The 12,649-nt window shown below is 45.9% G+C and overlaps 2 protein-coding genes across 2 annotated transcripts in view; both read right to left on the reverse strand.

Moving 5' to 3' along the window:
• Positions 1-2,737: 2,737 nt before the first annotated feature.
• Positions 2,738-12,649, reverse strand: part of LOC106811365 (cullin-1-like) — a gene marked incomplete at its 3' end in the record, with an annotated part of 21,779 nt that continues 11,867 nt past the window's right edge. Inside the window, 3 exon segments of the mRNA XM_014814950.1 lie at positions 2,738-2,862; positions 3,304-3,396; positions 3,826-3,957. Of these exon segments, the coding sequence (XP_014670436.1) occupies positions 2,738-2,862; positions 3,304-3,396; positions 3,826-3,957 (350 nt within the window).
• LOC106811366 (cullin-1-like) lies at positions 6,290-9,675 on the reverse strand. The gene is made up of 3 exons (XM_014814952.1): positions 9,474-9,675; positions 9,023-9,136; positions 6,290-8,574 (listed from the first exon to the last, which is right to left on the reverse strand). The coding sequence occupies exons 1-3, from the start codon at positions 9,546-9,548 to the stop codon at positions 8,494-8,496; spliced, it is 270 nt and encodes an 89-aa protein (XP_014670438.1). The 5' UTR covers positions 9,549-9,675; the 3' UTR covers positions 6,290-8,493.

Here is a 12,649-nt window from a genome sequence, read left to right on the forward strand (position 1 = left end):
GAGAGAGAGAGAGAGAGAGGAGGAGGAGGAGGAGGAGGAGGAGGAGGAGGGAAGAGGTGTGCGAGAGATAGCGAGAAGCCACAGCGAGACATCTCGAGAGAAACAAGGAGAGCCAACGCGCGCGTAAGCGAGAGAAAAATAGAGAAAGAGGTAGAGAAACCGTGAGCGATAAACGCGCCCGAGAGAAATCTAAAGGCAGAAGAAAGATAGAAGGGGAGAATATGCCAGCTGTACTCGGTGGCAGTATCGTAGTTAGGGGGGGGCAAAGGGGGCCATGCCCCCTCCCTGTTGATCCGAAGGGTAAAAAAATAAATAAATAAGAATTATTCTACTAAGAAGAGAATTGTCGTAGTCAGAATGAAGGCTGTACATGTACTCAAAAGTGCCTCAAATACCATCATATGCGATCAACATTTTCAAAATTTGCATTTTTCAATATTTTTGCATGGCGCCCAAAACAAAGATAGCAGAGCTGAGACGTGGGGGAGCGTAGGGTGTGGAGAGGAAGACGGAGGAATAATTAAAATCCACTATTTTGCTGTCTTTGCCCCTCTGTTAAAAAATCCTGGCTACGCCACTGCTCGGTGGGTGGTGGAGGAAAGGTGGGTCCACACCGGTAATAAAACCTTCCCGGACCCCGTCGTTAAAGTTTTGATTTCGAACATAATCTCGTGTTTTCCCCACGTGTATGACAGTTACCGTTATTACCTCCGCGCAAACGGAGGTCATGCAATCGCTCGCGTGTGTGTGTTCGTGTGTGTGTGTAGCGACTAGTGTTCGCGCGATCGATTCAGCAGCAGCTCGCCTTCGTGTGTGTGTGTAGCCACTAGTGTTCGCGCGATCGATTCAGCAGCAGCTCGCCTTAGGGCGTCCAGTCAGCAGCAGCTCGCCTTAGGGCGTCCAGTCAGCAGCAGCTCGCCGTAGGGCGTCCAGTCAGCAGCAGCCACCAGCGAGCCAGCTGTTATACACATACATGTTACACGCTCGCGGAGGTATGCACTTTCCGTGAGTGCCCTCTGTCTAGTTCCTTGAGTAACAGCAACTGTCTAGAGTAACGATAAATTGTACTAGAACCTTCGTATTCACCAAAACATGCACGATTCGAATTTCGATTTATACTCGTTTTGATTACCGCCGCCATTTGTTGGACTTGGAGCCAGCTACTAGCGCCAGCTATCGGCCAATTTCAAAAGATGAACGGAATCAACTACACCATATATTACACGTAAGACACAGAACAGTGTTATAGACCACAGAATCTCAGATGCCCTTTTGTTTGCAGTTGAGTGCACCGACAATTTAAAGTTTACCCATAGGTCGCCATTCTCGCTACACGACAAAATCCCACGGTGTTACGACGTGTTCATATCCAATTTTCTACGCTATAACTGCATGAGATCTTAGTGTTTTTCAAGTTGTGTAATCCGTGATATGTCCGCTGTGAGGTGAGACATATTTCAGTGTATTTCTTTTCGGACTGAGCGTTTCTGAGCAAGAATCTCGTCATAAATTCTTTAAGAGCTGACCAATTATCGTGATAGCGGCTAACTCTCGGCGTGGAAGTTTAAATTCGATCTCGGCCGCTAGCTCGCCGGCTAATTTGACGCACGCATGTTATTTGTCTCGAGCGCGCTAGGCGTCTGACAGTAATACTCGTCCACACCCGCTCAGTCATTACGTCTCTTAGCTTACTTATAGCAGCTGAGAGAGAGAGAGAGAGAGAGAGCGACGGAGAGACAGAGAGAGAGAGAGAGAGAGAGAGAGAGAGAGAGAGAGAGAGAGAGAGAGAGAGAGAGTTATTCTCCAATACCAATTAGGGGGCATGGAATATTTAATTCCTCAGCCATAACACACTGTGCTGTAAATTTACAGCTCTGACTCTGAGTGTTTTTGCACGTCGGCTAGTTAACAAGCTTGCCAGCGGCTAACCACCGTGTCTCGCACTCACCTCTTTAGGTAGTGAAAATGGTGTGGACTGTTGAAACGGCCAGGCTCCCGAACTAAGCACCATGATGCTGAAATCCACTGAAAAATAATCTCAAATCTTACTACTGGCGTTACACGTATAAATCACTAAATTTCTGCATCGGAAATAAATGTGTTAAACAGATCAAGAACAAACGACTGAATTTATTAATTACAACAGATACGCTTACAAATAAATTTTAGGTAGTACTGTTTACTTTCTACTACCAACCTAAAATCAGTTAGAAATATGTATAGCCAACTGCCAGCGATATGGGCGGTGCTAGTAATACAGAGAATTATCATGATTGAATATGAATTAGTACTAAATAGTCAGGTACCTTATGCTAGCCGCACACTATACGATTTTGCGCGGGCCGCAGTCGTAAGCCCTCGCACACTATACGACCCGCTCCCGATCGATCAGGAGGCCCCCGCACACTGTACGACTCAAAGTCGGCGCTAACCATGGCGCTCTCGTGGCGTTCCAAGCGGATTTAGCGTGTACTAAGGGTCGGGAGTGTTTAGCCTGCCCTCACAAATCTTACTTCCTACCCTACCCTACCCACATATCTACACGCCTGCCCTCACAAATCTTACTTCCTACCCTACCCTACCCACATATCTACATGCCTGCCCTCACAAATCTTACTTCCTACCCTACCCTACCCACATATCTACACGCCTGCCCTCACAAACCTTACTTCCTCCCCCTACCCATGTATCTACAGCCCTGTCCTCACACGACGCCCCTTGCGATTGCACGGCTTACTTCTTGTACGCTGTGTACAGCGAGATGTTCGAGGAAGGCTGAAGCTCTGTCTCTTCATCCTGATTGTCATCACAGATTAGCAGTTTCGACTTCAGCAGAATGCCAAGGACCTGTACGAGCATGTCCTAAAAACACAAAGCGGAAACTCATTAAATTGACTACGTCACGAATTTTCTATGGTAAAATGTGTAAAATTTTTGTCGCCATTTTTTTACATTAAAAGTAAGAACTAACGGGACTAAACGTATCGTAAAATTCTTACCAGGATAAGATTGTTTCTCAACTAGTTAAAAATCCAAAAAACCTGGACGATTTGATATTAGTGTTCCTAACATTAATTGCTTGCTATGAGCTATGTATGAGTCACGAGTGTATGTTCACATCAAACAATATAGTAAAATAAGAAGTATAATGCAGCAATTTAACCATAAAAAGTGAACAGAATTACACTTTAACGACACCGATCCAAACAATGAACTACAAATAAGTTGTTCGACTGGCTTCCAGTTTCAGACTCGGAATTAAATCGAAAACGCGTATGGTCGAAATCGAATAGACGCACGCACCAATTTTATCTGCGTCGTTTCCTGCAGTTGCTGGGTGGTAAACGAGTCAACGTGGTTGTACTGCAGTAGAATGGCCATCTGAAACGTCGATGCCTGCAAGACAAGCCACACAGTGTTAGTGACAGTGTGACAGCACATGCACCCTCTCCCGGCAAAATCCGAGTAGAGCTGCATGTGTGGACGAAATGCCACTCCTCCACCCCAGATTTATTGCATACTGGGAGCAGACAAGTCACTGCTTATGCAGCGCATAATATTTATCCTAAAATTCAAACTGATAAGCACCATACAACATGTACACTTCCCAGGAAATGAGCGTATAGTATGTCATAATTGCACAAAACTATTCTTAACACACAAGTGCATCTAGATCCCAGTAAATCGATTCAAATCTGTATGGACTTTTCAGATTTTTATGTGATCCGTTGGCTTACGAAATGAAAAAAACCGTACTGCATTAATTCTCAAACTTGGGAACTTCATGCCCAGATGCCGCACGGCGTGGCTGCAGCACAATCTTACCTGCAGGGTATATCTGTTCTTGAAACAGTTGGTGACGAGCTCGCCCTTGGACATCTGGTAGAGCCAGTTCAACTTGCGCCCGTTGTGCTGCTGGTTATAGAACACTGTGAATCGTTGCACACTCCTCTCCAGCTGCCAATCACAAATTAAAGTGTCAATGACACTATAGCTCACCATTATATACGATATCTCCCATTATATACTCTTGATAATTATATATGCGTAATTTTTTATGCGAAAATAAACCCTTCAGATCTGAAAGTCTGAAATCTGGGCGAGAGATGGCGCTACGCCTAAATGATCGCCATTTTGGTTTTCGATTATCGCGCAAAGAAAAACAATAAAATATTCCAGTCAAATTACTGTAACAAAGAATCTATAACACAATATTACACGTATTGTAGAGTTGTTAACAAGTTAGATTGACATTTTTCTGTTATTTTGGTCAAAGGTACGAGTGGGTAGTACGCAACCACCATTATCTTCTCGAATCTCGCATCTCGCTACCCCCCAAAAAAACTGCAGCAAACACACAGTTTAGAATGACTCAAAAGTAGGTTGACCTAATCTACCTAATTTGCATAATTTAAAAAAAAGATCAAAACTCGTGTGTTTTAGGGCAAGTCCTTATTCATTCACATACCAAAAATGAGCAAAATCCGTTGAACCTGAACTGATTTATGGCCATTTCCATTTGTGCCAAAACGTGGGCGTGGCTCGAAAGTAAGTCGACTGGCGTGCTCCAAAATAGGACGTTCAAATCTCTCCAATAGGAGTAACAACTGTATGCAATTTGAAACATGTGGGTCAAACGGTTCTCAAGTTATCGTTGACCGTAGCCAAATGTTGACGGACGGACGGACGGGCGTACGACGGACAAGACATGGAGCTAAAGAGATAGGGAGTGCTAAAGAGAAATATATATACTTAGATAGATTGAGGGATGGCTTCAGGATTCAATAGGCTCGTGTACGCGCGCAGCAGTCGCGTGCCGAACAGATCCACAATAATGCCCCGTGTGACATTTCACCGACTGCCGCGTGCCAGCTCACGCGTGTTCTTGTCGTTGTCTTTGAATTACGACGACTGGCACACGCGGGTACACGCGCCGACGACGTCGGCTGTCGACTGATAACGTGTCGGGAAAGCGATCAGCTTCGGCGTCGTCGTCGTCAGCGTCGTTCCGTCGGCTGCTGCGTACGTGCGCGGGAATTTAACGGAATACCGCAGTATCGGCGGCAGCAGCAGCCATGGCGATAGCAGCAACACTATCAGCGATAACAGCAGCAGCAACAACGGCAGCAATAACATCAAAGTCAGCAGCAGCAGCAACAACAACAACAACAACAACAACAACAACAACAGCAACAACAACAACAACAACAACAACAACAACAACAGCAACAACAACAACAACAACAACAACAAGTGCAGCAGCAACGGCAGAAGAGACGAGGAGGGAGAGAAAGAGAGAGGGGGAGAGAAGAGGAGGGAGAGAAAAAGAGAGGGGGAGAGAAAGAGAGAGGGGGGGATGCATGTCGTTCGCGGCGCTAGCGTTATCATTGTGAATACTGACCGGGTTGTTTTTTCATCAGATATTATTAATATATGGTTATCCATCATAATATGCATAAATTGCTGTGATGTTACGTACGATAAATGTGTATGCATTTGAGTTTTGTGATCGATTCTCATCCAATCAGCAGCCTTGTGACATCAAAATGGGAAGTTCCTGTTATCGCAAGTTTTCTCATAGCTGCGATGCGTTTCTGTCAACGCTATTCTTGTAACATTTACATTAGTGGTAAGTGCTATCTTAGCAATAGCATTAACTTTAACTTTACGTGTGTGTGCCTGTACGTGCATGTGCGTGTACGTGTGCGTGTGCGTGTGCGTGTGCGTGTGCGTGTGCGTGTATGTGTACGTGTGCGTGTGCGTGTGCGTACGCGTACGTATGCGTGTACGTGTGTGCGTGTGCGTGTGCGTGTGCGTGTGCGTGTGCGTGTGCGTGTGCGTGTGCTTGTACATGTGTGTGTACGTGTACGTGTACGTGTAGACTAACAGGGTTTACTAGAATCCCACCACTCCACCACAGAGTCACTGCAGTAGACGTTAGATGAGCGCTGTCGCTCCGCAGCACTTGTTAATATGTTCATTAAGCAATTTTTAAGCATTAAGCGGCTAGTTGGTTTATGCAATGTGGATGCTCTGTGCCTTAACTTCTTGATAGATCAACATATCAGATATTATGGCTGTGAAATCCAATTGAATATTTGTGCCACAGCTGGCTAGCTCTGGCCAATCCCAATTATTTTTGTATATGTACGAAATAAACATATTTTACTCTAAATGTAAAAGATATCTTTCCATATTCTTCAAATTGTACTTGCATTTTCGTGAGAGAGTTACACACAGAATGCAAAGATTGCATTAATTCAATTGCATAAAAGATGGAAACAAGTGATTAATATTCCAACACTAAAACGTAATAATAGATATTTAATACTTCTACGTTTCTGTACAAGTGTCTTCTTAAGAAACCGACTGTCACCTAACAAATTGTTATATTATTAATTGTAATGACTATATATATATATAAGCTTAGAACTTCAAAAGTGGGAGTTTTGCGCCGAGTGCTTGATAGCTACTTTGAGTACCCTGCTCGGCACGAGTGCGTTGCTCTTCCTGGGATGCTGTTTTTAACAAAAGGCGAGCTCGCCTAGATGACCTTGCCACACAGGGTTACACCAAGTAAGCACGCTGGCGCAAACACCAGTGCTACAACCTTCCGTCCAGTCCCCTCGTGGCTGAGCTAGGTGCAGCTGATAGCTGCCTGCCAAGGTAGGCTGCAAGCAAGAGGTGACAAGGTGCGACGTACTCCTGGTCGTTCGTGACACAAGCGGGTACGACAACTCGTAGTCACACCGCGCCGGTGCTAGTAGCAAATTACCGACAACCTCGCATTGTCAAACACGGTTGAAATCCAATTGCAATATCGTGGGGGGAGGAACGCACGTTAACACTGCGCGGGTCTGACCCTCACAACCGGCCAACTCCAGTCTGATAAATCACGAACTACCGGTGGTTTTTGCCACGGTCGCACTGCACTCTGGCACTGTCTTACACCACTCCCTGACATTGTGCAAGCATGTTTATATTACAATATTTTGTACTTTTTTTGTGTTACTGCCCGAACTACACGGCACTGCATTGCCAGCTATTTTGGCAGCGGAAGCAGCAGTAGCAGCAACAATAGAAATAGTAAGCCACTCGTCGAAAATTCGGTTATTGCACGAGTGCCTACTCACTCCGCCGGGTGCACAAGCTCACTTAATTCACGGAGGTACATGATTTTATGGCGCAGTAAAATTCGTCTTAGAGAATTTCGCACGAGCCAGTCACTTTGCTTCAGCCATTGAAGTTGGCATGTTGACAGGAGGGCACTGCAGTCCAGCACCGCATACGTCGTCACCAAGTACAATCACAGAGTGCCTTGCGATCGACGTGCGTGACGAAACCGGAACCCTTCGTCGTCGAATTAAAAACACAGCACATACTTTCCCACTAGGACCACAAGTAGCAGTACAACCAGTGCCAATTAAAAGGTCAATGCAGCGCGTTAGTGCGCGGCAGTGTCAGCCCCCCCGATTTGACAGCAAGAGAATTTTCACGTCGGTCCTTCATACAAATAAATAATACAAAAAAAGCACGCCATCGGCCTACCCCACAACCGCGCGTCCGGAGTGCCGCTGTTATGAACTGGCCCTTTTCTAAGCAAGATGCCACCGCGCGCCTACTGCATTTCAACTCCTGTAATGAACAAATGCATGTAGCATCACTAGCCTTGCCTTATTCAGCCACGCGGGCACAACCCATTGGCGTTAAATCTGACGTTACTTAGACTGAGGTCTCGTTCGCTCGCCTGCACTGCACTGTTTTAACACATGTACCGATGATACAGCCTTATCTTGTAGAAAAGCAAACTGCAATAGCATCAGTGTAGGGTTTGCTATGGGAAGCAATGACACGAGGAAAAACATGGGGAAGGGCGGCCAGGAACGATGGCAGCGGAGAAGGGCCGATGATGTCTGTAAAACTTCTGCTAATAAGCAAATCAATCTGAGAATGACGTGCAGTCATTTTGCTAACAGTGAAAATATGTTTCATCAAAATCAAAAAGCAATGAATTCATCAAGATTTAAGGAAAAGTTGAGACTGGTCACCAAACACGTTGAAAAGTGCTTTCTTCAACAACAATACAACTCACAGTAGCACACACTCGGCATTAGAGGTGCTTCCCCCCCTCCCACCTCCCCTGCACCACGCTATGATGCTACGCACCATTATACATGGCATGCTAATTTCTTTCAAGGGTGAACATTAAAACTCGCTCAGAACAAAATTGATAAAAAGATGCCGCATTGTCTGACACACCTACACGTCTACATAAAGGGACGCAAAAAACGAGCGCAGCCGATGGCCTTTGTTCGAGATTCAGAGATAACTTTCCATGTCAAGGTCCGGAGACCGCGGATGCGAAAAATCAATGCAGACTATGTCCCAAATACTTGCAGCATCCTCATTTGCTCGTCAGTATACATCAAAAGGCGCAGGAGTTGGCTGTACAAGGCAGGCAGAGTGTGTTGCAAGAGCCAGGATAAGGCTGAGCTAAGCCAGGTAACTGTAGGTGTCCTTCTGGCCATCAACTCTCTCCAAATACTCCTTCTCTATCAAGATGTCGATACATTTCTGAAAGAGATGAACACGCAGGGCACATTACGGACATGTCGAAACTCGGCGGTACAAGCATGACAGCCTGTTCAGCTCGCAGCAGACAGACAATGGTTAGAAGATGCAACAGAAGGTTCCTTTCAACAGTTCAATACAGCTCCAACAGCTTCTCTCTAAAACAATATTCCAGTCTTTCATATACACTCCTACCTCCTAAATACTCCAGCCCATCATTCTAGTCCAGCATACTCACAATGAGTTGTGTAATAGATACACAATTAAACATCATCACGATGCCTCCTGCTAGTACCAACGAACAAACTTAACAGTATATCGCGAACGTCGTTATCCTACCAATTAATAACATTGTAGATTTGTGAAGTATGCCACAGCTAGTCCGTTTTCGGGTGGTGAGGGTTTGACCTCACGCAGAGTAGCACAGGAAAGCCACAATGGCTTCACTCACCTTGATCACAGGCACACGAGGCTTAAAGCGAGATGACAGCTGCGTCAACACCTCTCCAAGAAGCTGCTGATGCTTCAGGACTTTACGCATCTTCATGATCCGAACGATGGCAGCCTGAGAGCACAAAACAGCGATTCGTTACGTAGGGTTTAACATGCCAAAGCTACTGCAGGAGACAGAGCAGGGTGGGAGACCATTCAGGCATATAAGATACAAGACAGGTATATAAGATATAAGATATAAGCACAAGTGCCACAAACAGGATGCCAAGTTGTTACGAACTTTGAAAACAGAAGCATGTGGAGGGCTATGAGGCGGAGTGACATCAGCGAGGGGTTTAGTATTGTATTATAAAGATAAGGGTAAACGTCTGCTTTTGTTGCATGACAGCAAAAGTACACAGACATCACGTAAAAGTAACCGCGCATCTGTCCACGCGCTTTCTGTTCACCTGAATGAGCAATTTCCTATCCTCCTCTATGTGTTTGTGAGTCTGTTCTTGTTCAACCTTCAGCTCAGATTTCATAGGAACGTTGATATTCACCCGAAGCTTCTTACTATAAATGATGGACAGAAGTAAAGCGGTTTAGACATCGACAGTCGACTATGGCAGTCGTGTGTATTCAGGCCTATGCAGCCATCCGACTACTGAGACAGCATTACATTACTCACCTTTCTAAACTACGAATGTAGTAAAAACCCTGCCCCCACACGATGCACTTCCCTACCTCACCCACATATCTACACAGCAGCTGCCAGGTGCGTCTCTTGTTGTCATGAACTCGTCCGACAAAATACAATTTTTTTCCATCCGTTGGTTTCTTGCGTGTTCAAAACACGAACATCTTTTCGTTAAAATACTCTTTGCGATGGCTTACTGCTTTTGGCGAGTGGAAAAATCTTCTTTTTCTCGTGACGATAGCCGAACGCGTGCCTCATGCATGGTCGGATGTTTTGCAGCCGGGGGGCGTGGTGAAGAGACGTCGGGTCTGGGAAAGCTTTGTGCTCTCTGGCTGCGATTGTGAGATTTGAGGATTACAGTTGCTATTGCGTGCTCCAGTAATGGAAGCAGGGTCACATCTCCATCAGGCAAGCGGTGCGCGAGTCCATTTATCTCTCATCCACTTGGCTTCGCTACACTTTAGTGCTATTACCATTTCATTCTAGCGAGCGCAATGGGCGAATCAACTGAGGAGAAAATAATGCAGTTGGCGTGCGGTGCCTCGTTGCCACTGATCACTGCTTGTGTGTGCGTGCGTGCGTTCGTGCGTGCGCGCGCGCGTGTGTGTGGTGTGTGTGTGTGTATGTGTATGTGTGTTTACGTGTGTGTGTGTGTGTGTGTGCGTGTGTGTGTGTGTGTATATATGCGTGTGCGTGTGTATGTGTGTGTATGTGCGTGTATGTGTGCGTATGCCATGATCAACCCTAATGTCTTGCAGCAGGTCACGGAAGCACAACGTTTGCGAGAGAGGTTGAGGGAGGCGAGAGAAAGGGCGAGAGGCGAAGAAAATTGAGAGCGGGGAGGGCGGTGGAGGGGGGAAGGAAAAGAGCGGAAGAAATAGAGTGAAAATGGAATGCTGACGGGAGAAAAGTGGATAGAGAATAGAGGGGAGGGAAGGGGGAGACGGGAAGAAGGCGAAATAAAGGGGAGAGGATGAGGGAGGTGAGGGCGGAAGATGGAGAAACAGAGGACGAAAGTGGATATGAAGTGAGGGATTGAGATGGATGCGAGAGTGGTAGAGGGAAAACGAGAGCGAGAGACTAAAGAGACAGGCAGACAAAGTGTGCGTGTGAATGTGTGTGTGCATATGTGTGTGCGTGTATGCTATATACGCTTCTCGCCGGCAGCTGTTGACAGCGACAAGTTGACAGTGAAGTAGTTTAGCGAGTGAAGCCGGCTAGGTAGGAGTGTTCGGTAATTTCTCAATGCCTAATCTTTCACTGTAGCGCGGTTAGCAGGACTCGCCTATTAAATTGACTACGTCACGAATTTTCTATCGTAAAATTTGTAAAATTACCCACCTGACATTAATTGGGGGGGCTATGGGCTATGTATGAGTCACGAGTGTATGTTCACATCGAACAATATAGTAAAATAGGAAGTTTAATGCAGCAATTTAACCATAAAAAGGGAACAGAATTACTTATATTTTGTGAAAAAGTGGAAATGTTTTTTTAATTTTTACTATTTACGGTGACGTAATCACTTTAAGACAGCTTGGCGAACGTGTCTGTTTACATGTTGATCATAAATTCCTCAAACGCTGTGCCTGTCTGCGTGTGCGTGCGTGCGTGCGCACGCGCCCATGTGTGCGTTGGTGTGCGTGCACGTACGTGTGTATGTGCGTGCGTGCGTGCGCGCGCCCATGTGTGCGTGTGTGCGTTTATGTGCGTGCGTACGTTCGTGCGTGCATGCGCGTGCGTGTGGGTGTGAGTGTGCGCGTGCGCCTATGTTTGCATGCGTGCGTGCGTGCTTTATGTGTGATGCACACGCACGCGCGCATCCGTCCGTGCGTCCGTCCGTCTGTTCGTCCGTCCGCCCGTTCGTCCGTCCGTTCGTTCGTCCGTCCGTCCGCCCGTCCGTCCGTCAATCCTTCAATCATCTTTCTATGGGACAATTCATGTCTTAATTTCGCTTTTGGCAGACATCTTATACTTCCTCTAATTAGGTGAATTCCAAAATGTGTAATAATGGTGTCAATCAATTCCTTGGTGTCAAAAACTCATATGTAGCCACAAAAATCAACTTCTTAGGTCACTTACTTAAGGAGTATTAGTAATCATCATTTGACATAATTCGCAAAAGGCTGCTATTTGGGGGTAGGGTTGACCTTGAGTTACAACAGCCCCCTTTGCATCATATAGAGCCCGGGGGCCTCATTATGAAGCTTGGGTCACTTAGAGCACTTAATAAGGAAACCTTTGGCCAATTCTGGCACCTTTAGCTACAATATTGGGCGAGTGAGAAGCAATCATGCCTAGAGCTACTTTCAAAGTGACCGCGATTTTTGGCTATTTTTTGGCTAAAATTGAGAAAAATGGAGCCATTTCGTACCATGAAACAATGTTTATGGCAACAAATCACGCTGGAAAGTTGTTAGTATTAATAATTATTCAATGTAATTAAGTGCAATTTGAAAGTTTATGGTTGCTTAATAAAGAATTATGCTCTGAAACTTCAATATTGTCATTTTTTCACTTTGGCGCCTAACCGAAAATCACATAATGGGTTGTACAGAAAAAACGTACTTGACCAAAAGGTGTTACCCACTTTTTTTGAGTCTTACCATAAGGATTGAGAAAATATAAGGTATTGCTCTAAAAGAGTCGTGTACATGAACACCCCCCCCCCAGAGCCTAGACTATGATGCTGGAGTGCGCGATGTCAGCATGCGCGCATGCGTGCATGTGTCAGTGCGTGTACGCCTGGCAGTGCGTGCATGCGCGCATGCGTGCATGTGTCCGTGCGTGTACGCCTGGCAGTGCGTGCATGCGTGCATGCGTGCATGTGTCCGTGCGTGTACGCGTGGCAGTGCGTGCATGCGTGCATGTATGCATGTACCAGTGCGTATGTGTCAGTGCGTGTACGCGTGGCAGTGCGTGCATGCGTGCATGTATGCATGTACC

This window comes from Priapulus caudatus, unplaced genomic scaffold (genome assembly GCF_000485595.1).
Source record: "Priapulus caudatus unplaced genomic scaffold, Priapulus_caudatus-5.0.1 Scaffold531, whole genome shotgun sequence".
NCBI lineage: Eukaryota > Metazoa > Priapulida > Priapulimorpha > Priapulimorphida > Priapulidae > Priapulus > Priapulus caudatus.

What these genes read in the sequence shown, in the direction of transcription:
- LOC106811366 (XM_014814952.1), bottom strand. Translation starts at nt 9,548, where the DNA reads ATGAAATCTGAGCTGAAGGTTGAACAAGAACAGACTCACAAACACATA. An exon ending in ATAGGAAATTGCTCATTCAG is followed by an intron (nt 9,137 to 9,473) that starts GTGAACAGAAAG and finishes TTGTGCTCTCAG; the next exon opens with GCTGCCATCGTTCGGATCAT. An exon ending in CTCGTGTGCCTGTGATCAAG is followed by an intron (nt 8,575 to 9,022) that starts GTGAGTGAAGCC and finishes CATCTCTTTCAG; the next exon opens with AAATGTATCGACATCTTGAT.